The 25885-nt window shown below is 40.9% G+C and overlaps 1 protein-coding gene and 1 long non-coding RNA gene across 4 annotated transcripts; one reads left to right on the forward strand and one right to left on the reverse strand.

Moving 5' to 3' along the window:
* Position 1: 1 nt before the first annotated feature.
* UROS (uroporphyrinogen III synthase) lies at positions 2 to 21256 on the forward strand. 3 transcript variants are annotated; one of them, XM_079977159.1, is made up of 10 exons: positions 2 to 61; positions 6198 to 6266; positions 7659 to 7742; positions 10615 to 10711; positions 11742 to 11816; positions 13781 to 13855; positions 16186 to 16269; positions 17269 to 17354; positions 18914 to 19012; positions 20238 to 21256. In XM_079977159.1, exons 2-10 carry the CDS (start codon positions 6204 to 6206, stop codon positions 20361 to 20363), a joined length of 789 nt encoding a protein of 262 aa, XP_079833285.1. In that variant the 5' UTR covers positions 2 to 61; positions 6198 to 6203; the 3' UTR covers positions 20364 to 21256. The 3 variants fall into 3 exon arrangements, with proteins under 3 accessions (XP_079833285.1, XP_079833284.1, XP_079833286.1); XM_079977158.1 differs by lacking the exon at positions 2 to 61 and adding an exon at positions 68 to 313; XM_079977160.1 differs by lacking the exon at positions 2 to 61 and adding an exon at positions 68 to 313 and having other exon boundaries at positions 17269 to 17370; positions 20238 to 20376.
* LOC307216685 lies at positions 1397 to 6191 on the reverse strand. The gene is made up of 3 exons (XR_013839269.1): positions 5333 to 6191; positions 3450 to 5107; positions 1397 to 2207 (listed from the first exon to the last, which is right to left on the reverse strand). It is a non-coding gene; the product is annotated as an uncharacterized lncRNA (long non-coding RNA).
* Positions 21257 to 25885: the final 4629 nt, after the last annotated feature.

Consider the following 25885-nt stretch of genomic DNA (forward strand, 5'->3'; position numbering starts at 1 on the left):
GCCGGGAAGGAAGGCCGCGCGGCCACGGAAGCCGGGAAGGAAGGCCGCGCTCTTGGCGCTGGTGAGCGCGGGCGCGCAGGTGGGCGGGGCGCCCCGGTGCCGCCTGGAGTGGCTCGAGGAAGGCGGGGCACTGCGGCTGCGAGGGTCGTGAACAGAATTAGCCCTCCGCCCCTTCCTCGGAAAAGGAGAACCCCTGGGGACGTCGGGGGTCGCCAGCGGTGGAGCTTTGGGCACCAAGACAGGAGTTTCAGGGGCCAAGCCCTGCCTGGGAAGAAGCAGCGCATTGCTCCCAGTGCCAGGGCTGAGCGCTGGGGTAAATATGTAACTGAAACGAGAGCTTCTGGCCATGGGCAGAGTGCTTCCCCCTCTTTCCTTTTGATTAATAGTCAGGGAGCAACTTAGGTCCGCAGTCCGTTTGGCTTATACGCTATAAGACGATGTTTTGATCAAGGAAGATATTATGCTTTTGGTTACGAACGAGCTTTTCGTTATTATTATTATTATTATTATTATTAATTTCTCACATACATATTCTCTTCTTGCCCCGCCTCCCAGCACTTTGCTTAACATCCAGCCTGATGAAGAGTTCTGGTGAACTTGAAAGCTTGCTCACGATTTTGTGACATTTTGGTTGGTAATAACAAAAGGACTTAGGAATTTTTCGAAATAAAAGTGGCAGCTTGGCCATGCATGCTAATGTAACCTACCTCTTCCTCTGCTTAGCTTATTTCTCTTTGAGAGAGGCTTATTTGTTTGGCATGTAGACAAATGGCAAATAGTGCCCCAGGAAAGAACTTCATCGGCCCTGCTGTGTAGTAACTGAAGGTACTATGTCCTTGCTCTGCTGTACCACAGTTTTATTTCTGAAATAAAAATTGCCTCATACTATGCTGCTTTATACGCTTAAAAGCCCCAGATCCAGACATAAGATGCTAGCCACAGCCATTCAGGGTCCTTGCGGATGCACTCGTGGTGGAAATATTGCTCCATGGGGCTTGGCTGCTGAGCAGTATTCAGCTAACTTGCAAGAATGTTAATAACTTCTTTCTAAGCAGAACTTCCACAGTCCCTTCTGTTTGGTTGACAGCTGTACACATGAGGCAGTTTAGAAATGATGGCACTGTGCCCTTTGCTTTCCTCAATAAATAAATAAGTTCATGTACCCATTTGAAAGAGATTTTTAAACTTGTCTTCCAATGTTTTTAGTCTTCCATGTGCAATTTATTTTGTCAATGGCTTGTTGCTTTTGCCACATTCATTGCTGGCATGTGGTCCCTGGCCAGAAAAGGCTAGCCAACCCCACTGTAGAATTTACTGATGGCAGATACAGTAATGTACTGATGGCAGATAATGTACTGGTGGCAGATAATGTACTGGTGGCAGATAATATACTGCTGTATACGTAAGTTGATGCAGAATTTTGGCTTCCAGTGGTCAACTTGCATTGGAATGTAGTATCTACTTGCATAAGTACATACTAGTGTGTATCATGACCATAGCCAATGGTGGCGCAGAGGAAGATTGACAGACAGCCACTCTCCAGTATTTCAGGGAGGAGTTTTTCGCAAGCCTGCCTAAAGATGTGTTTGTGCCAATTATCCTATGCTCTGCAGTTACATAAATCTTTGATTTAACACTCATATTTTGTAGTGCAGCCTTGCCAAAAGCAACATAAAGTCCTGTTCCTGAGATTGTGGATAGGATGTTGACCAACAATATTACCGTTATTAGTAGTAGTAGGGTTTTTTTTGCAAGAGAGCACGTGTGTGGAGAATCCTTCCTTGATTTTGAAGAGTTTGTGTCAAAATAGCACTGAGAAAGTTTTCAAAACTGTCAGTGTATTTTTATAGTTTCTGTGGAATTTGAAACCTTATATAAAACAGGATACATAGCATTAAAAAAAGAGAGATCAATGATGGATGCAACAATGCAAAATAAATTTTCATTTACAAGTGCTTGAAATATGGATGGATTTAAGAGAGTATTAAACACAAAAACATGGAGAAGGCTATCAGTGACAACTAACCTTGAGAGTTGTGTCCTGCCTCCACTGCTGGAAGCCGTATGCTTCTGAATGCCAGTTGCTGGAAGGTGCAGGAGAGGACAATGCTGTTTCAATGAGGTCTTTCTTGTGGGCTTCACATAGGGATTTGGTTGTCTGCCTTTTGTTTGATCCAGCAGGATCTCCTTATATAATTCTCAATTGACTGAAAAACAAGATATTGCTGTAATTGGGCGGTGGGGTGAGTGGCGGCGAGAGAGTTTAAGATGATAATGCACTCCTGTAGCCTTTGGTACACAAACTCAGCAAGTGACAGCTGTTTTTAGCCATTTTGGCTGAGAGCTAGCTCATTGGGCATGCACATTCTCTTTCCTGGGTGCCTATATTCATGCACATCTGTTGGGATGGCATAATGCCTAGACTTGTAGTGATAACTTAGTCTGATACACAATTGCAAAGGAAAAATGCATTCAAATGATGTAGAGTCCGAACTATTTCCAGGACTATCTCACCTACAGGAGAGCCTTGGCATATGAGGTCATCACTATATTTGATGCAGTCTGTGTCACCTTGTAATTGGTGTTTTTTCCAATTAAGCCTGTCGGTATTTAAAAAGAAAAGACAACCAGCTATTTCCATAGGCTTCTCGTTGATGGTTGGAGGCCAAAATGAATGTTATGCTTGCCTGCGGATGTAGCCCCTATGGGCAATATGTGGGTCAAAGTGTAATTCTCCATTACATGCCTGCCATCTCAGGTGTACTGTATGAAAAGTAAGCATAAGGCTGAATGAGATAAGTAAGCATACCTTCAAAATATTGAAACTGACAAAAGTTCAAAACAGAGTACGTATTGATTTCCAGGAAGTGAGTGTTTAGTTAATTTGACATTAGATTCTGCAAACCACGCAACAAATTTTTAAGATACAGTTGTACCTTGGGTTACATACGCTTCAGGTTACAGACTCCGCTAACCCAGAAATAGTGCTTCAGGTTAAGAACTTTGCTTCAGGATAAGTACAGAACTCGGGCTCTGGCAGCGCAGCGGCAGCAGAAGGCCCCATTAGGTAAAGTGGTGCTTCAGGTTAAGAACAGTTTCAGGTTAAGAACGGACTTCCGGAACGAATTAAGTACTTAATCCGAGGTACCACTGTATAGCTACAATATGGGGGATAGATTCCTGAGAATCACTATTATGTAATGAGGCACCAGAGCTGTATAATTAAATTTGGTATTGAGCTGTCATACGGAGTCTGACTAACAATTTATCTAGCCTTAGTCTTGCCTATTCTAACTGGTAGCAGCTCTCTAACGTCTTGGACCAATGTGTTTCCCAGCCTTTAGGCCCAAGGCCTTTTTAGATGCTGGGCAGTGGCGGACTTTGGGCTTCCAAATTTCAGCAGTGCCCTGTGTGATGCCAAAATTTGGCACCCCTCCCCTGCCTCTCACCTTCTGTTGTTCGTCATTGTTCTAGTGCCCCCTGTGACGCCTTCTTGGCTCTGCGTTCAATGTGGGCGAACCATTTGCACTTCCCTAAATCTGCCTCTGTGCTGGAAACCCAGTACAGCAGTACCTTGGGTTACAGACGCTTCAGGTTACAGACTCCACTAACCCAGAAATAGTACCTCGGCTTAAGAACTTTGCTTCAGGATGAGAACAGAAATCGTGCGGCAGCAGCGGGAGGCCCCATTAGCTAAAGTGGTACCTCAGGTTAAGAACAGTTTCAGGTTAAGAACAGACCCCCAGAATGAATTAAGTTCTTAACCCGAGGTACCACTGTATATATCCATTCTATCCCCTGAAAATGGGTATCCACATTACATTTTTAGGGGATTTTTCCAGCCTTGCCTGTGGATTTGAATAGAGTTTTGGTTTTGGTTTTAAATCCGGAAGTTGTTTTCAGAGTCCCATTAAACTGGCTGACTTTGGTCAACAACCAGCTTATTTACAGGTTTCAAAGCTGGGTGTTTTGTTTTTCAAGAAATGATTTATGTTGCAGCTTAATATTTGTACTCAGAATGCCTTTGTTCTTTTATCCTGGCAAAAGATCCCTCTTCAAACTCAAAAGCATGCATCCTTTTATCAGTTGTCTTCTATACACTGCACTCTCTGGGATCAGTGTGAAAATAACATTTAGGTTATGGTTTGAATTAATTTATCTCTGAGCTCATGGGATGTTTCCATTTAATTTGTCTATTTTGAAATATATTTAGCTTCTCAAATGATAAATACCTGAAATGCTGATTTACAAAATATTTGGAAAACTTGCACTGATACTTATTTTTGTTTCCCGGTGGTGAAGTAAGATACACGATGGAGAGAGACTTGAGTACAATTTAATGGACCACTTTGCCTCACAATTGATTCACTTTATGTAGGGTTTAGTTCCTACCGATTAACTTAAATATAATGCAACATTCGCATGTATTCCACAGTTAGCCTAGTGATGGAGCTTGGCCTATTTGTGACCCTTTAATGCAGTTGCACCTAGATGCTCTGGGAACCAATTCAAACGAGCAGACACAGCTGTGCTAGGAAGCAGTCCTAAGAATGAGAAGCCAGTTTTAGTTACGCTGGTGTAGTACCAGATCCAAACTCTGATCAGGTGTGGGGCTACTGCTGGCTGGGTTTGACCAAAGCCTGTCAGAGGGAAAACAAGACTTTAAAATAGAACTTGAGTTACATCATCCTTTTTGTCAGCTTAACTTAGTGTTCCCAAGTCATGTGACTGTGCTGGGTTAGGATCCAGCCTAAGTTCCACCCCTCTGGGTTTACACAAGCTGAAATTCCACTAGGCTCAGCCAGCTGGGTAACTGCTGAGCTGGGATGAAGGACTTAGTGCAGTGTATCTTTGGCTGAGCTGGAGTTGGGAACTTATGCAGGCATAGCCCAGCTGAGCCAAGAGCCTCCCAGCTCGGCTGGAGATCTGCTGGATCCTAACCCTGCACATTCCAGCAGATCTAGCCATAGGGTTGTTCCCTTAGTGTACTACCTCAGAATACAGAGGGGTTGCTGGTTTAAAAATGCATGCATGTAAAACTCATCTTACTGAAAGGTCACATGTCAAAGAAAAGTCTGTAGCCTCAACTAACTTTGTCCTGATGTGTCTAAGCTTTCCATGTACAGTAGTACCTTGGGTTAAGAACTTAATTCGTTCCGGAGGTCTGTTCTTAACCTGAAACTGTTCTTAACCTGAAGCACCACTTTAGCTAATGGGGCCTCCTGCTGCCGCCACGCCGCCAGAGCACAATTTCTGTTCTCAACCCGAGGTAATATTTCTGGGTTAGCGGAGTCTGTAACCTGAAGCGTCTGTAACCTGAAGCATATGTAACCCGAGGTACCACTGTACAAGAGGTTTTTATATGTGGATACTATCAAGCATGCAATCTCCATTGTAAATTCTGCGTGCAGTTTGACTTGGGTCAGTGACCTGTATAAATAAAATTGGCACACCTGGATACATTGCTTGTGTAGTTTGAACCTGAGCTAGTGTGCCTGGTGGTTTGCAGCCTGTGCCACAATTACATTTGTGAAGAAAATGTCAGAGAACCTTCATTGGATATGGATTTGGCAGGTTCTTTCCCTCGCTCTTCAGAATACATTTAAAGCAAAAGAGTGGTGTCCCTTGCTGGAACTCTGCAGATTTGGAAATTCTGCAGTGCATTGTGGGGAGGGAGGGGTTTACTTATTTACAGGCTGATATTTAAACAGGAATGTAGTCGGAAATCATGGCAGGTGCAGCACTACCCATTTTGTGCAGGGCAACAAAATAATTCAGGGTAGCCTTTCTAGGGAGTGCATGTGCAAATATTTTAAATGATAGCTGTACTGGAAAATAATTCTCTCAACAATTACATGGAATTTTGCAGTCCTACTGGTCTGGCAGACTTTTAAAAAGGTTTGTCGTTTTAGCACTAGTATGTAGTAGAGTTAAAAGCAAAATGAATGCCTTTTCTTTCTTATCACTCTTACTTTCCTTGCCATATCATTTGAAAGCAACATGCATTTTGTTCGCCTTATCAGGGTAGATGTTCATGCCCAGAGAATGCACATTAGCTGATTACTCACTGTGCAACCAACGGCCCTTCAGTGCATTTGTTAATTGTCCTGTTTCCTGTGATATTCAACTAATGCAGACATTGAATCCTCTAGATCCAATTTAGATACAATTTTGTGTTGTGTTTTTGTATTCTCCAGTAAACAATGAAAGTTCTGTTGCTGAAAGAGCCTAAAGAAAGTGAAAACGGACCAGATCCATATATAAAAGTAAGTAACCTTTTGAAAGAGATTAAATTTAGATATTTGTATCTGAATTGTCATTCAACTTAACTGAGTTCTGCATTTTAGGTTAATGGACCTGTTCAGATAGCCACAGACAACCACTGGTCCGCAGATCATAAATAGGGTACAACTGCATTGTTAGAAAAAGTACCTATTGCCAGGTTGGGGCAGCACGCCAGATAGATGTCCTCTCTTCCCGCTACGTCGCTGGAAAGAGTCGTTTGCAGTTTAAGCTAGCTGTAGGCTGGAGGGGAATGCTTAAAGTTAGTAACCCAGAAGGTTAATAATATACCCTTCAAGTGTACTATATTCTCAGATTTCATATATTCAAGCTTCTCCGCTACAGGGGGAAAAACTGGTCATGTTTCTCTGTCTGGTAGGAATTGTTTCCTGAAAATAGATGATGTACAGCATTGTTTTTGAACTGATCTGTACAGCTTCGGTAGTTAACATATAGTTTGGATTCTAAGGAAGCATATGTTGGTGTAAAATATAGCTGTCTCCCATATACCCCCACAATACCTTAAGATGTGAAGTGGCCTCGCTAAAAATGCCTGCATCTTTTGAAGCAAGATAGGGGTTCACAAGGAAAAACACATTTCTGATAGTTGAATGTAATGTTGAATGTATTGTTGAAGCTTACAGCCATGTCATGGAAGGGGAACGAAGGCATGTGCCAGCTCAAGTCTTCCTGCAGCTGCTCCTCATGATTCTAAACCATGGTTTGGCATTAGGTGTAAACCAAGCTAACAGCTGTGCGGTTTGTTTATTTATTGATTTATTTATTTGGGGTTTCATTTCACTTGTATGAAGAGTACATTAAAATACCACTTCTAGTCGCTAGGAAACATGCAACAATAATCTGGTGTTTTATCCATGTTACACACAGACCGGTGTGCGAAGTACATAAGGGAATCATGCAGATATGAAGTTCCATAATTATTCTTAAAGTGGGCTGCATGATTTCAAGGACAGCAAAGCTATTTAGTCTACATATAACCAAATGTAGGCCTGTTTTGAAGGACAACTGCTTTACACCGTAGGGCAGCTGTTGCATGTTCTCTAGCATAAGCCTTGTAATTATGAACATATTATGCACGCAGGGGCGTTTTTTCACTAACTTAAGGCACTTGGTCCAATGTAGCTGGCTTTTAAATAAAAACAGAAGTTTGCTTTTTTTACCTAATCATGATTTGTTCTAAGTTATGCTGTCACCACTAAACAACAGTACAATTCTATACATGTCTACTCAGAAGTAAATCTAATTGTTTTCAGTGACATTTACTCCCAGCCTAAGTTACCTTGCTGATTTAAATGTTAAGAATAATTTTAATGTGTCAATCCTTATCCCAAAATTGTATGTCCTTTCATTCATAGGAACTGGGTTTGCACGGGCTTGAAGCAACTTTGATCCCAGTTTTAGCATTTGAATTTACATCTCTCCAAGCTTTCTCTGAAAGGGTAAGTCTTAACATTCTCTTTCTGTTAATAGCCTGTTCTGCAAAAAACAACAACAACAAAACATCTAATTTTTTAAAAACCCATTTGTTGGATTAGGAATGCAGGTTGCCATGGTATATAGCATTATGTTGACTAGAAGGGGTCTCTGCCCTATTTGAACCTCAGTTGCTTCTGGCCATAGGGGCATCTGGTATCAGCGGAGAGACCAGTCTGGTAATTATATTCCGTGGTGGAGGAAAGGATAAACCTTACTATTTTGCTTGACCTCCATGAGAATTGATACTCCTGCAAAGACAACTATCTAACAATGGTGAAAAATGTGTCCACGTACAAATACTGCACGCATACTGAATTTATCTAAAGTCCTTGCCATTCATGTTTTGTTTTGCTTGGGGAGGATTGGGAAGAAATTTTATACTCTTTGAATATGATTTTTGTTTACCAGTTTGGGGGTTTTAGATGTGACGCTCAGTTAACACATGCATTTTGGAACTGTAAGAGCCCTATTTCTTTTACCATTTTATACTCCATTCCAAAGAATACTTCATTGGAAGTTGGTCCCATTCATTGCCCCAAGGGTTGCTTCCTACTTACATATGTTTAAAGCTGCATCCTAAATCTCAAAGGTGAATTTAGTGCCCTGACAACCTAGATAAAAATATGAGAATTGTTTTTTTAAAAAAAATCCTGCTTTTTTAGGTATCTAAGTGACTTAAATGAATATTTTTTTCAGCATGTTTATGAGCTTGTGAACTGAATGGTCTTATAGGGCCTGTCAGTCACTGAAACAGAGCTTTAAATACTAGGTAGTGTGATGACAAAATAGCAATGAGTTGAGCTGTGGGTGATCCTGCTTTGATGCTACCATTTTGACAAGGACACTTGTTTCTGCCACAGGATTAAAGGAAATTTTTTTTTTAATTACTTGTTTATAAATTTGAGTAATTAAACCTCATTACTAGCTGAGCACATGCTTCTGAAGCTAAGAAAAGAGCTGCTAACCTCCATTTAAATAGGGGCATAGAAGCTAGTGTGTCTTTCCTAGCACACTGTAAATGCATGAAAAGCATTTTATTTTCTTGGAGGTTACTCTGGGGCAGGTTATTAGCGCAATCTTTCGTTTCGCATATCTCTTGCCAAACCCTTCAGCTGCAAAAACAAAGCTACTGGGATGTAGAAAAAAATACCAATCAGTAAGTGAGCCAGCTTTGAGTCTGATTATGCGCACAGCTAGGATTATGAACCACAGTTGATCACAGGTATAGTTCCCTTGAGCTAGTGTCCGGATGGTGCTATTTCTGTAATTACACTTGCATTATATAAATAGTACTCTAAAGAGATGCTTAAAAGAAACAAATCTTGAGATTTCTCTCTCACTCTTTCTGTACACACACACACACACACACACACACAAGCATACAAACAAATATGCTTGATAATGGGAGTTGGAATTGTAGACGCTTGCTGAAGGCTTAGGCTATAAAGCCATATCAGTATCTAAACTATGTAACTGAATTATATATAAATGGTATTTTTAAGCTTAAGTAATATTTCTTTTTCAGACTAAGCTTTTTCACATTTCCAAGACAGTGAGCTACAGTCCAGAGTCTTGAATGTCCTTGGAGTTTGCTTTGCTGGCTATGGCCAGTGAAGTTCTGAGAGTGCACAGAGCTCCTTTCCTTTCCTTAGGTTACAATAGGAAAGCCCTAGTTATATGTTTAGGGCTATTTTTTTGGATCATGGTAATTGACTTGGACACATAATTACACTGAGGGTTTATATAAGATGTAGCCAACTTACTGGCCTCTAGATGTTGCTGGGCCACAGCTTCCATAATCCCTGATCATAGGCCATGAGGGCTGGGCTTGATGGATGTTGGAATCCAGCAACACCTGCAGGGCACCATGTTGGTGATCCCTTATTTACATATTCTGGCTGAGTATGGCTATGGCATCCTTTAAGCTTTGTAGGGGAAACCAAGATCCCTGGGAAGCTGGTGGAAGCTTCACCAGAACTCCATTTACTACAGCATACCGTGGATGTTTTAAGGGGTCAGGTTTCATCTGGTAAAATGTGGCCTTGCTTGTGTACAAAGGCTAAGGCTAGAACCTAGTTTTCGTATTGATCTGCGGGTGCTGAGATCCATTCTTCTAATCTTGTAAGCTGTTGCCTCAGTTCAGCAGAGCAGAGCATCAGATTTTTAGCGGTAGTTTGTTGTTCTACACCTCACTGATTCTGCCGAGAGAAAGTTGAAGTTATTATGATGTTCCACAATAATTTTTCCTGCCCCATTAGTTATGGGGAAAGCAATGAGTCTATTATTGTCGACAAGGATTCTCAAAATTTAGAGTTCTTGAGGCTGCCCAACTTAAACACACATGATTTCCTCCTTATGAAAGAATATGACTAGGCAGGCATACAGACAGTGATATCAAAAATTCACTTGTCAGTTATTCAAGGAACATTTCCCTTTAGGCAATGAATCACACAATAACATCTATTTGCTATCCTGGGGTAACTTTACAGTAGGCTGTGGACACTCAGTGACAACTCTAGAGTCTTGGATTCTGAAGTCCCATCAAGCAATTGTTTTCTTACTGACCTGAAGTCAGCTGTAGGTCATGCCACCAACATGTCAAAGTTATATTGTAAAATGATAGGGCTGCTGTTGAACTCAGACCATAGAAAACACAAACAAACACACAAAAGACTTAACAGTATTGTTAATGCAGGACTTAATAATTTGGTGAAAATACTACTAAGGACACCAGGAGCCTTTGCTTTAAAAAGCAGCAGATGGAAGACTTTTTATTGTGCTTGATTTCTCATTGTTAACTTACGTTTATTTTTCTCAATTTTTGTTGATGAATAGGTTTTTCACCCTCAACAGTATTCTGGACTAATTTTTACCAGCCCAAGAGCTGTAGAAGCCTTCAGATTATGTCTGGATGATAATACTAAAAAAAAAGGTAAGTGGGAATTTAGACAATACCATTAAATGTGGTGAATTACTTTACTCTTTTCTCTCGAGATACAATCATACCTCGGGTTAAAGTAGCTTTGGGTTGAGCGTTTTCGGGTTGCACTCCGCGGCAACCCGGAAGTAACACATTCGCGTTACTTCCGGGTTTCGCTGCTTGTGCATGCGCAGACGCTAAAAATGATGTCATGCACATCCGCAGCTGCGGCGAATCGCGATCTGCACAGACATGCAGACACGGGTTGCATTCTCTTCAGGATGCGAACGGGGCTCCGGAACCACTGTATATGCCTTAAAATGCTTCCCCCCCCAAAAAAAAGCCCTTGAGTGTATAAACAGTTGAAGGGCTATTAGAATTCTCCATCATTTTTTTGGGGGGGGGATGTTTATCATCCTACAGCAGAATCTTAACCATGTCTATTCAAAAGGAAGACTTACAGAATTCAGTGGGACTTGCCCCAGTTAAGTGGAGTTAGGATTGCAATCCTAGTGACTCACTGGATCAGATATTTTCAGAAGTTTTCTACCACATCCTTTTGTACTGGGATATGCAGTTACCTATGAGTGGTGGTATTAATTCAATGCATTGCTTAGGAACTTATTATATGCCCTGACTTCCTTTTCTTTTGAGCAGTGCTGTGTTAATGTCAGTATTTTGATGCCAGCAGCGTCATGTGGACGCTGTGAAAAAACTGAGTCCATGAGCATCACCCATCCCACAATGAACACCCATCTGGAAGCAGTCTAAATATATGGATTAAGAAAGCAGCTTCAGACAAGTAACTGAAAGAAGCGTCTATTCAGCCATATTTTCGAAGCATATTGGAGTACTGAACAAAAACACATTTTTGTTTGCTTTGCATAGTCACTGACATTTATACTGTAGTAATAGTTATTAATATTTTGCTGAGCCCACACATTTTTCAAATAAACGTTCTTTGGTGGGGCATGTCCAAATCAGCATTTTAGTATTGATACTGTATTGCAAAATGCTTACACATAATTTTAACGTTTCACAGTTTGGAAAAATTCTCTGAGAGAAAAGTGGAATACCAAATCCATTTATGTGGTAGGAAAAGCTACAGCTGAACTAGGTAAGCCACATTTTTAAAAGGCCTATAAAAATATTAATAAAAAGCTATACGCCATACTTTGCAAAAGATACTGATGCTTATTTCTAGTTCCCTACTATTTACTTCTTAATGGTCAAAATATTTGTCAGCCAGCAGGATTTGTCAGCCAGCATCTGACCAGGAAATGAAAATGGGTCAAATCTAAACTCATGCCAGAATGCTGAGCCATAAGCAGCCTAGGTTGTTGTCAAGGCAGGAAGCACAAGTTTCTGGGATTGGAGCAAGGGAGCAAGCAATCATATGAGCAAGAGCAGCTATAGAAGGCCCACCTAACAAGGTCCTTTAAACCAGTGGGTGGTGTGAGTAAGTCTGGGAGGACATCATACCTTTGGGAGCCCTTTTGGACTGCTTGCTGTAAGGGGCAGTAGATCCATTGGTTCTAGCCAATAGAAACTGAACTTACAGACTGAACTTCACCATCTTGTGAAAATATATCGGATCACTTCTGATTAGGTTCGCTTGAGGATGGGACAGGGTGCCTGGCACATGGCTGTTTGGATGTAAGCCCCATTGGGCTTATTCCCAGTTAGGTGTATCTTGGATTACAGCCTTGGGTGCTGGAAGAAATTGGCCTCTTTTTCTCAGGATTAAAGACCTTCTCGAAGTAGGCAGAATATCATCTTCTTTAAAAGAAACAGATGTTTTCTTTTTTTTAAAAAAAAAAAAAATCTCCCCTGACCCAGAATATTTTTTAAAATTATTGTTCACTTTCAAATTTTCTATTCTTTGAGAAGGTAACTGAGCACACTCTTAAGTGAAGAGAGTTTCCATGGCCTTTTTGAGTCCTGCTGGGACCGTCTGACTCGAGCATAAAATAGATACTGCTCTGGTTTTGCTGGTCAGTCTAGGGACCTCCAGGGAAAGTGCAGCCCCATTGGTTCTTCTGGACATTTTATCTGCTTTTGATTTCACTTAATATCTGTGTGAAACCTCCAGGATGGACCACCTGAGAATTTAGTGTGGTGTTACCAACCACTAGTGGCACTCAGCTCATTCTCTTTTATAAAGGTCCATCAGTCTTGCATAATTCTAGGTTTAGCAGTGCAGGTCAGGAGGTGGAAACGGAGAGTATATATGCTGTGCTCTGCTATGACTCATGGCTGTAATGTGGTTTGAATAAGACTGTTTTGGAAACTGCAGCTCCTGCAAACTGCTGCAGTGCACCTTGTTTCTGCTGTGAGATTGAGAGAGCTTGTTATTCCAATGCTCAATTGATAGCATGAGCTGCAAGTATGCTTCCTGGCACAACACAGGGTGCTGGGTTTTTACATTTAAATCCCTCTACTCTGAACCCAGGTTTCCAGATAGACCCCTCTCCTAATTCTACCACAAACTCCTACTTTCTCTTTACACACACACAAAATACTTGTGTCCTCCTTACTACAATGAGAGATAGGAGGATTCAAGGGCAAGCTGTCATTTAACACATTTCTAGCTTGCCCTTTATGGCAGTTTGAACCTGTTTCTCTAATTCCAGTCCTACAACACACTAGCAAACATTTCTATTTAACAGGCAATTTTTAGAGATGGGCAGGGGAACCCCTACCCATGTAGGAGCATCTTGAATAGAAGTGGAAGCAAAGCCCTGCTGCTATACCTTTGTTTGTGTTGCATTGCTTCGGCTACTATGGATCAAAAAGGTATTTGGTGCACTCCTTGGTGCAGTGTTCCAGTTATCAGAATCTGAGCTACAAAGGTGAATCCTGTTTTGTTCCGTGGCTGTACTGTTGCGTTGTTTTCCATGAAGTCGATCAAGTGGTTGGATAACAAATTATAATTCTCACTAGTATGTATCTCTATAAAGTGCATTTTAAACATTGATTTATGATAATGTCACAAAGTATTTTTTAAAATATGAATATCCTCACTGACTCAGTAGAACTTTCAACTCATCCTAAGGAATCATTTCTCTCTTTTTCTTTCAGTGGCTGAAATAGGTCTCACATCACAAGGAGAGAGCTCTGGGAATGCTGAAAAACTAGCTGAATACATTTGTTCCCGTAAGCAGAATAACATTTTTCAACGATTGGGTTATTGTTTTATCATTTTCTATTGTCATACACATTTTCTTTTAAAAAGGGTTATGCTCTATAAAGAATGCATATTTTTCTATCCTGGTTGACAATGAAAAGTCCAGAATCCTGTAGGACCTGTATGAAAATAGTTGCATTGTTTTTCAAGATTCCTTGTCTTCAGAGCTGACTTTGGCTGAGTTGCTTGGGCAAATATATCAACCGGCTCCTTAATTAAATAGGTAGTATTAGTCTTTTTCCTCAAGACAGATCTTAAGGTCTTTTAGAATTTAATGTCTCTGCATAATTTGTTATAGAAGAAGGAGATACTGCCGGGGCTGGTGCCTCTTACATTGGCCAGAGCTATCAGGCTGTTACTCTTTTTCTTCTTCATTTTTGTAAACACAAGTTTAAAAAGATTAGCATTACTTTTCAGATATCACATTGGCATTTCAATTAACCGACACAAGCCTTGGTAGGATTGATATTAAGATATTTTGCTTTTATCTCTCAAAATAACGCTCTGTATTCTGTCTCAAGCCCTTTGTTGCTTCCTGTAATTTATTACTAACATATCTGTGGTGCCTAATAAAACGTCAGTTTGCAATTAGGTTATTCTGATAAATCTGTGCAGACTCCTAATAAGGTCCCTTAGCTTGATTTTACTGGAATGAGCCTGTTTTCTTCACCCTGAAGGAAACTCAGGAGCTTAAGAAAAAGAGGCAAGAATGTACTTGTAGCATTTAAAATAAACACCCCAAACCATGCTTTCTTTTATTCGGCTTAAAAATAATTTGGAAAAAAGCAAATCCTCTGGAAATAGTAGGACCAGAGAATTTTAAATTGTTTTACCCCTCCACTTTCTCCAATCCAGATCAAATCTTCCAGGCATTCCTAGCTTGGCTCAGAAGTGCAACACATGTTTCCTTAATATGTGTATGCACTGATCCTGAATGTGCAAGCACGCAACAGAAATATATACATAAATCTATATTATCTATCTAGTGCTGGGGGGTGGGGGCACAACAGTGTCTTTAAGAAGAATGAGTAGAATAGAGATGAGGTTTCAGTAGGAGCCATGTGATTTCTGCCTGGTGTTTCCTAAATCAGTTCTGAAGAAGCTGTTCGACAGTGGAATTTGCTGCCAAGGAGTGTGGTGGAGTCTCCTTCTTTGGAGGTCTTTAAGCAGAGGCTTGACAACCATATGTCAGGAGTGCTCTGATGGTGTTTCCTGCTTGGCAGGGGGTTGGACTCGATGGCCCTTGTGGTCTCTTCCAACTCTATGATTCCACATTTTGGAAGTCAAATGTTTCGGAAGTCAAATGGACTTCCGGAATGGATTCTGTTCAATATCCGAGGTACGACTGTATAAGAGCCCTGCTGCATGTGGTCTAGAATTGAATTTCCAACAGTGGCCATACAGATTCTTCTGGGAAGCAGGATATGAGGGCAACAGCCCTCTTCTCTTTGTCCCCAGCACCTGATATTCAGAGGTATAGTTTTTGTGGCCAAATAATAGACTTCCTTTCCATGAATGTGTCTTAATCCATTTCTAGAATCAGCTAAGATAATGACTACCAGCACATCTTGCAACAGTGAATTCCATAAATTGATTTACAAAAAACATATTAGTAGGAATATGTTGTATGAATGTATACAAGGATGACTGTTCTCCAAGAAGAAGGTCTGTCTGAGGACATTTGTGTGATGGTTCCCCTAAGAGAACTTGTAGGGGTTCAAAAAAGTGAATGTCCATTTTAAAGACCAGAAAATGGGTGTGTTATATATCCTCAATAAGACAACTTGTATCTGGAACATTTTTCAAACCACCCTGTTCCTTCTTGTGACAGCCTTGACCTTTCCTTTGTGTGGAATGTCAGACAGCAAATTTATTCAGCTGAAATGAGTCTTTAAATAGCTAAACAAGTATGAGGAATGCCAAGTGACTGAAGGGGAGGGAGAAAACTTATTAGGATGATTGGAAGCATTGTGCTTGGTAGCTCTCTGTTGAATAGCAAAGAAATGGAGCATAGCAAGGCAATTTATCTTTTTGCCAGAACTCTTTAGCCAAATATCCATGCCTTGGCAATGGAAACCTGTTTTTTTAATAACAAAAAAAGGCTATAGAGCTTCTGCTGTATGTGAAACACCTATGTGCCTTGAACTTTATTTGCAGTAGTCTTAAGGGTGCAAGTAACACATACCATACTTTTCACTGTGTGTTTGTAGTGTGATGGTTTAAAAGTATTATTTAGGGGACTTTGTGCTTAAAATGACCTCATGAATTAAATATATTTTTATTTTATTTTTTCAAACAGGGGAGTCACCCAATTCATTGCCTTTGTTTTTTCCTTGCGGGGCTCTCAAAAGGGAAACACTTCCAACAGTGCTCAGTGGGAAAGGTTTGATTTAAATCGTTTAAAGTATTTTTGAAGTTTGGTCCTTCAATTTGAGGAACACAGAGTGCATGAGAGACAGTGCCGATTATCAGACCAATAACCGGCTTTGCATACTTGTGGGCTCCATCAAACATTGCCATCTCAGTGGTGCTACTGGGTAGTTTATGTTGATGCTCTTTCTGTGACAACCTGGATCAGTCCAAGGGGCAAGTTCATCCTAATGCAGCCTGCAAAGTTTCAGTGTGTGCCCAATGTTTGCCTTTGTTGAAGTCAGAAGAGTGGTGCATAAGTGAACCTATACATCATCCCCATATACAATAAGTCATCCTCACCCATTTCTCTGGCAAGCACAACAATCAATTAAGATGGTTCCTGGGGTTGGTGATGATGACTCAGCATGCTATTTTGGCATAGCATATTCAGTTACAGTGCCTGCATTTTTTAGCCCTTGAAAAATATTCAAGTAGAAGAAGAGGAGGAGTTTGGATTTGATATCCCGCTTTATCACTACCCTAAGGAGTCTCAAAACGGCTAACAATCTCCTTTCCCTTCCTCCCCCACAACAAACACTCTGTGAGGTGAGTGGGGCTGAGAGACTTCAGAGAAGTGTGACTAGCCCAAGGTCACCCAGCAGCTGCATGTGGAGGAGTGGGGAAGCAAACGCAATTCACCAGATTACAAGTCCACCGCTCCTAACCACTACACCAGACTTGTACATAGTGTTGTGTGGGATTTTTGTTCCGTTTATCTCATATGCTTTGATTAGCAAGTCTTTGCATGTTTATTGTAAATGACAATAAACCTTTAAAATATTTTTCCCCCAAATAATTTTGTTGTCAAAACACAGAGGTGGTTGTTTTTTTAGATTTGGGGCAGCATATGCTAGATACCCATCCATGTTAGTATTAATGCTCAGTATGACATCAGTTTAAATGTTTGTGTTTTGATTTAACTGAAACCGATAAGCTTAATCACTAATATATTTCACTGTTTTTGTTGCAGGCATTGCACTAGAGGGCCTTACTGTTTACCAAACTACTCAACATCTTAATCTTCAAGACTCCTTGAGGAATTATTTCTCACAACAGGTATCTCACTTCCCAAGTGAGCATTTATCTACATTATGATAAATTTTATTACGTTCCCTTGGTTGTCTGTTAAGTTACTATTGCCAAGGACAACCAGCAAGCTGCTTAAGCAATTTCTCCAGCCCCCTCCCCTAGCTGTGGAGGCAGAATTCCTCTGGCTGTGCTTTTAGTCATCTTAGATATAATGCATTTGTTTGATAAAAATGGAAGTGGTCCCCAGACATTTTTGTGATACGAAACACAATAGCTCTTAAACCTATTGATGGTTTTATGTTATATAATCCTTGAACATTTCTTACCACACTAATGGTATAGACATATATCGTTTTTCCTCCTGCAATTGAGATGTTCAACCTATTTTAGATGCACTCACAGAAAGAAATCAAATAATCTTACCTTCCAGGTAACTTGTGTGTTTTGTTCCCAGCTTCATGGGGGTTTTTTAGGGGTTATGGCAGCGATCTAGAATTAGAAGGGTCCTACTAAAGTAAAGTACTAAAATAAAGTGGTCATGCTGGCCACATGACCCGGAAGCTGTACGCCGGCTCCCTCGGCCAATAAAGCGAGATGAGCGCCACAACCCCAGAGTCGGCCACAACTGGACCTAATGGTCAGGGGTCCCTTTACCTTTACTAAAATAAATGGGGTTGCTGCCAGTTAGGTGGACTTGAGGTTATATCTTACTGGCTTCATCTTGTACTTCCTAAAACTTTTTATTTTTGTAGAAAAATCTTTTTTTTCCCTTTCTGCAGTAAAGCATTTATTGTTCTAAGGGAATTCACTCTGTTGAATGTAAAGGATTAACACAGGTTGTTCATTTGCACCATCTCCGCCCATGCCCCTCAGTGGGAAGTAGGAATTTTGAAGGGATTCTGTTTTTTCCATGCTGAATACTTTTAGGAGAGATCTTCCTCTAATGCCATTGTTGAGATTAGTTCTCTAGCTCACGTATATTTTTTATGCCACAGCAGGCTGTCTTCCACACAACTGAATGCTTGACTCTGCATGGTCATTTGTGGAACATATACTTGGTGTTGGATTAGTAGCCCAGAGTAAGTTTAGAAGGGAGCCCTTGAAGGATTTTTGTTTGTTTAAAAGTGCATTAGAAAGGAGAGGTTATATTGGCTGTGGGATCTTGACTGTAGAATCCAAGCTACGCAGTTGCCTATTACAATTAGAAATGTGAGGTTCATGAGCAAAACTTCAAGTAACTATGTTACTATGAGGAACTGTTTGTAGACAGGAATAAAAAGGACTTCTTTCAGGAAACATAGCCTGGTCTTCTAGTGACCTCCTCCCAATCAAACTGGAAAAATCAAACTTCATGCATTCTTGGGCAAAACAGCAAATGAAGTGTGATGTGTGTTGCTATATGTACATGTTGTAAGAGCCCCCCACTAGCTGTAATATCCACTGCAGCAACTTCAGAACCGACTTTTAAGCTGCAAAGTGGCCATGGTGAATACAAAACAAAAAAACAACCCTGGTTGAACATACATCAAGAGATTCAACCAGGAAGAAATATCAGCTCTCCTTCTCTTTTAAATATTTTTCCACAGGGTATTCCTGCAAGTATCACGTTTTTCAGTCCATCTGGCGTCAAATATTGTATGAAGCAGATTCAGGAATTGGCTGGTGATCTCTTTCCCCAAATTAAGGTACAAATCTGTTGGAGAGGTAATATTGCATTTGGTTCAAACAGAATTCTGATTCAAGGGTCTTGGATTCCTGATTATCATTTTGCTTTAAGCTTTTCTGTCTCTTAACTTTGTGCTGTGGGTGGCAACTGTTCACTGTCAATTGCCTTAATATCCTTTGTAGAAAGACGCTTTATGAATTGGGGGACATGTTTTTCCTATAGTGTCGAGGGATACAGAACTTATTTACTGACTCAGAATCACATTAATCTATGGATGTTTCAGTGTGTTAGCAACCAAACAGTAATGAGAGTTTGATATACAACCCATATGGAATAACTGCAGGGAAAAGCAGCAGCAAAGGCATGCACGCCATTGGAAGCCAACACCATTTCACTTGATTTATTTCTTCACTTCACTGTTTGCAGAATATGAATTATCAACCACTTGTGACATTGAGTGCATATTCACATGTGTTTATATTTTACCACCCGGGTGGGGGTGGAGATTTGTATTGAGGCCACAACACAAGGAGAGAGGGAGATCATATTTTCCACCATGTTGCAGTTCTGATGAAAGTCACCATCCTGAAAACGCTATTGGCATCAATAGCTGCTTTCAGCCTGGGATAAATAGTGGGGGCAGGGTGCAAATAGTTGCCCAGCTGCACCACACCCCAATCTAGTAATGGTTTACACTTTGAGCAGGACAAACCATGATATCTGGTCTGGATGTAATGCTAAACCAAGTGGCTCCAACAAGGAGGAGCAAAACAGGAGAGACCAGCATGTTCACACGAAACCATTAAAGATGGGTAGTATGACGTGTGAGCAAAGCCATTCTATAGTTTGAGCATGAACACAGCATATATTAAGATGGGGCTTAATTTCCTGCCCTACTTGGATTTTGAATTAGTAGTGCGAACTTGCTTGGTATGTAATTTCAAGGCTGGCTATTGGTACCAGACGTAAGTTAAAGAGGGTACGTTGACATTTATTAGTCCAAACTTCATTGGTATGAGAAAATAAGTTCAATAGATCTTTATTGCAACTTGAAGACCAATGAAAAGGGATGCATTTTAGCCCTTGATCCAAAACCACATACATACATGAGTTTGGAATACATTTCTGAAAGGCTAGAATGTTGATCTACATGGGGAAATGTTATCAGGCAGCTGGCTGACATAGCAAGAGATGAAGTCAATACTGTATCGGTCTCTACTGTGTTAACACGAGTGTCATTTCAGTTTGCTGCTATAGGTCCAACAACAGCTGAAGCTATAACTGCTCAAGGCGTCTCAGTGAGCTGCATTGCCAGTAGCCCAACTCCAGAGGATCTCACTGCTTGCATTAAAAGGAGTCTCCAGTTGTAGAACTGACGGATTTTAAGGCTGTGTGTATTGGATATTACACTATTTCGCAGAAATGACATCTCTAAAATGAAAACTTATTGTCAGTGGGTGTAACATTCATTGGGATTAGAAGTCATATTCAGCTCTGGCCTGTAAGACACTTAATGTATGCCTTTATACTGTATTAACAGTGGTGCTAAATACAAATTAAAATGGACAGTAATAGTAGCTGTCTAGCACAGTTAACAGCTTGTCTAATCGTACCCTGATAAATGTGAGCTTTTTTAAAAAAGTTTTAGAAATAGTAATAATGAAGCATTAGGTGTTCTGTTGCCTTCTAATTAAGTCTCACATTTAATGTAAGCAATGTTGCTATAATCCAGAGTAGATTTCAATGTCGGGTTATGGTCAGTGCAAGCATTGCAACCTGCCAGACAGACTAATCCGCTATGTGCTGTTCTGGGAATTCTTCTTACGCCCCTGAGCCAATTTCAGATGGGGAGCAGAGGGAAGAGAAAAGAGAAAGCTCAATTGCATGAGTGAAAACCCTCGTGCTGATTGGACACTTTACATGAAATCTGCCCATTGACTAAAAACAGACTTCCAGAGACACTCCACCATACACTTGGGGTGGGATATTGGTTGCCTCCTATGTACTTTACACCTTATGCAGATTTTCGTAATTGTACGTTCTCTGCTACTGTGAATAATAGCATATAAATGGGATATTAGATCATAGGCTGTGAATATGTTCATTTCAAATTAGTCGCTTCTGACAAGTGTTCTGTATATCAAGTATCTCAGTTTATACAAGCACATTGTGTGCTCCTGTTTAAATCATGTTTTGCATCATCCTTGGAAAGAGGGAAAGAATGATTTCCAAGTCACAATTCCAATAAACAAGTTACAAAATATTCTTGATGTTCTGGTTATACCTTGAAAAACATAGGCACCTAACCTTGTGAATTCAGACCGTTTGTATGTTTTATTGAAGAAGGCCAGGGTGGCAAACACTTCCACAATTTAAAAACAAACAATTCAAAAGTCTAGAACTGTTAAAAACATTAATTTCCTAAAGTGATCTCAAGATTGCCAAGAACAGTAGTCTTCAGGGGTTCTACTGCTGTAAAAGTAGTTAGTAGAGGTTTTTCCTTTCCTTACTTGCAATGCCAGAACTGGTCACCTAGTTAAATTGATTTTGCAATAGGGGCCACAGCTTGAGTTTGGGGGGGGAATTGTCATCGCGCTACTCCTTGGTGTGTGGAGTACCTCAGGGTGCGATACTCTCCCTGATGCTTTTCAACATCTTTATGCGCCCCCTCGCCCAGCTTGTCCGGAGTTTTGGGCTGGGTTGCCATCAGTATGCCGATGACACCCAACTCTATCTGTTGATGGATGGCCATCCTGACTCGGCCCCAGACACACTGACCAGATGCTTGGAAGCTGTGGCTGGCTGGTTACATGGGAGCCGGTTGAAGCTAAATCCTTCGAAGACAGAGGTCCTGTGGCTGGGACGGGACAATATGGGATTGGGGGGGGGGGCAACTCCCATCTCTTGCAGGGGCGCAATTAGTGCCAGCACCGTCCATTAAGAGTTTGGGTGTAATCTTCGACACCTCCCTTTCCATGGAGGCGCAGATTGCAGCTATAACAAAGGCGGCATTTTTCCATCTCCGCCAAGCTAAGCAGTTGGCTCCTTACCTCTCTCGCCCTGACCTAGCCACTGTGATCCACGCGACGGTCACCTCCAGACTGGATTATTGTAACTCGCTCTACGTGGGGCTGCCCTTGAGACTGACCCAGAAACTCCAGCGGGTGCAGAATGCTGCAGCGAGACTCCTTACGGGGTCTTCGCTGCGAGATCACATTCACCCGGTGCTATACCAGCTGCACTGGCTCCCGGTGGAGTACAGGATCAGGTTTAAGGTGCTGGTTTTAACCTTTAAAGCCCTATTCGGCCTAGGACCCTCGTACCTACGGGACCGCCTCTCCTGGTATGCCCCACAGAGAAACTTACGGTCTTCAAATAAAAACATCTTGAAGGTCCCAGGCCACAGAGAAGTTAGGCTGGCTTCAACTAGAGCCAGGGCTTTTTCGGCTGTGGCTCCGATCTGGTGGAACACTCTGTCACAAGAGACTAGGGCCCTGTGGGACTTGACATCTTTCCGCAGGGCCTGCAAGACAGAGCTGTTCCACCAGGCCTTTGGCCAGCGCACAGCCTGACTCCCTCCCTCGGCAATCTCCGCAGAGCTCTGACCCAATGGTTGCCAGTGGCTTGATACGAATTAATTTTATAATGAATGATTTTAGAGTGTTGTTTGTGCTGTACTTTTGTACTGTTTTATTGTTGTTAGCCGCCCTGAGCCCGGCTTCGGCTGGGGAGGGTGGGATATAAATAAAAATTTTTATTATTATTATTATTATTATTATTATTATTATTATTATTATTGAGTTTGGCTGGAATCTATCTGGTGAAATGTGACCTTGCCATAGTGACTCATGCACTGGTTACATCCACAATGAATTAGAATAACGCTCTCCATGTGTGGTTACCTTTCAGTTAAGAAAATTCCATTGGTACAGAATGCAGCAGCAATAATGCTTGTGGGAGCCAATTCTGTACTTTTTGCCAGTTTCATTTCCAGGTCCATTTAAAGTTTCAGTTTTGAACTTTTAAAGTCCTCAAAGTTCTGAGATCATGTTATCTGAAGGACCAACTACACCCCTATGAGACTGCCAGGCATTCAGATCAACCTACAAAGTCCTACTGTGTGACCTGTCAAAATGTTAAGACAGGTAGCAGGGAAACACTCCCTGTAAGCTTTGCATTTCTCTCTCCATTTTATTTTCTGTTGTACTTAGACCAGTTCAGAATCATGGACAATATCTCTCGCTGGTTCTTGGTCATGATGGCGATACAGAATAGCAGTGGAATCTTGTTCACTGGGGCAAATGGCGCACTGCCATACCAACCTGTCTGCCTTCCTCCTTAACAAGCAGTCCACTGGATGGCGGTGACTGTCCCCTCCTCTTGATTCTCATGTTGCTATTGTGGAATTCAGAACAGAAGATGGAGACAAGACTAGAATTAGTCTGCTTTGGCTTCACCTGCCTCCATTCTTCCCTAGCAATCCCAGTGAGCATCAACCACCACTGTGGAATAATGTTTTGCACAAAATTGCCTCCAAATTTGCCACAGATGTAGGATAATATAGCAAGAGAGGATTATCAACTCTAAGCCATGTTTGTAAACTGTACTGTGCAAAGTACAGGTGGACCTCTGGTCTGATGCAACTAGGGTATTTTTGTTTTCATAAATCATAGGGAGAACTTGGGACAACTGCTGCACCACCACTGGGGGAGGGAGTTGTAACAAACTACTCCATTTACTGTCTTACTAACATATTCATGTAGACGGAAAGGAATGAAAGCATGGATGTCCCTTTCAAAGCCACTTCAGATGCCTGAAGAAAGGGAAAGGGGCCTCCATCTACTTTGCAGCCATTTACTGTTCAGTTCTGTGTTGAAACTACAACATTTTGTCTGTGGTTCATGGTGAAATGTTCTTAGTAGAAGGTTGCTACAGCATTCTAATACCTTGTCCTGTCTAACATGATCAGCTCTCTACCAAAGGCAACAGTACTAGATAATCTGTGTACTTGAATATTGTGGATTTTATTATGCCTCTGGGATTGTTGCCTATATGCTGGATAGCAAAATGTAGAGCCATCATTACTAATTAAAAGAGATTTAACAGGGCTCATCTAACAGAAAGAAAAGTTAAAAGAAAATGCACTGATTCATTTAGGCTAGCTCACATAATGGCTCTTAATAAATAATGCTTAGAATATAAAGGAGAAACAAATGCTGTCTTACAACACAGAATGAGGCCATAGAAGAGCATCAAGCCTACACATCAGTATCACCTCCTAATTTGCTTAGACAGAAGGCATGATGCCTGACTACCCCAGTACAGAGCAAAAGAAAAGGTACATTACACCGGTTATTTAGTACTCTGGCTTGGGTAATGACAGTTCCTGCTGTGTAATTTCTCTCTGATGCCAAAGTGTATTAACTGATACTAGAGGGGAGAGAATTGCTGCTTATAAAACATAAGGGACAGAGTTTATAGGCACTACAGCAATTTAACTGTTTTGCAGTCAGTGGTCAGCATAACTCCATGATCCAGACTGCTAGAGTCAGGCTAGGTAGAATGAATTCAATCCCTGTTATCTGCCTAATTGTTAAAGTGTTTGATTTTTTATATATATAAAAAAATCTAATGTCAACAAAGCCTTAGCTCCTCTTCACATGGGAGCCCCAAAGCAATAAGGTGCAGCCTTAAATCTACAGTAGGGAGTAGGAAAGAAGAGATGCAGACCTGCCAATTTCCCCCTTAGCAAGAAACTCAGTTTTACAGCAAGCTGTTTGCCTAGCATTTGGAAAACCTATCTCTGCTCTGGACAGTTTTGCCTTCACTCAACTTTTCTAAACACTATTATTAGGAAGCAATGCAAACTTTTAAAGTACTACATTCAGAGTGGGGGGTAAAGTGTTTTGCAAGACAGATTCCCTGCAAACTGGTCAAATATAAGGCCTGGAAAAAATGAGCTACAATATTTATCAGCATCTTTTGCAAGTTAAAATGGCTTCTTGAACAAGTTATATATGCCATTGTTACTCTAAACACCACCTGGATCCAGCTGACTGGAAATGGTTAATACGGTATGTAAGTTTACTTTGGTTCTCTTTAACCTTTAAATAGGTGAAGCACAAAAGGATATAGGCAGTGGTTGTTATGTAGATAGCACAAGTTAAACCAAACAGTTGGCTTCCTCATAAACGGAAAATGTCAGCATGCAACAAAACATCCAGTAGCTATGTGGCAGTTGCTTAATTCACTCTAAAAACTCCAGCAGAATCTCTTTCTAGACAATAGCCAAAATAATAAAGTTATCTATAATAGTTGGAAGATATTTCATACATATAAACAATCACTATTACTCTGCTTGACATAAAATGCTGAATATAAAAAATATCACTCTCATTAAGATGATAATGTAGGCAAGACGCCACCAACAGAATTGTAAAGTACTTTTATTTGTTGGCGGCAAAAAATAAAATAGGCATATAGGAAAGAGAATTCCTGAATGCTAACATCCAGGTTTGGTGCAAAAACCCCAGCAGAGGTTTTAAAATCGCCACATATGCAGAATATTAAAGTGTGGAAATACAGGCTGCTAGACCTTTAAAATATATCCTTGTGAGTTTCAAAACTTCTGTCTTCCCTTAGTGTAGAAAAGACACACATTTGGTTAAGTTAAAAATGGTTTACTTACAAACTCCCCACGGGTCAGGTTCGTGTGCTTTTCCATACAGCAGTCAGAAAAGGTTGCAGACAGTAAAACTTGGTTTAGTTACATTGGTGAAAGTTCCTAAATTATTGATATATGAACTCAAGAAAGTTAGAGCCATGAAATCTGAGCTTGGAACAACCAGCTTGGATCTCTTTACATCCTGAGCATCTTGGGTAGAGTGATGGA

Source organism: Podarcis cretensis (genome assembly GCF_951804945.1).
Source record: "Podarcis cretensis genome assembly, chromosome: 5".
Taxonomy (NCBI): Eukaryota; Metazoa; Chordata; class Lepidosauria; order Squamata; family Lacertidae; genus Podarcis; species Podarcis cretensis.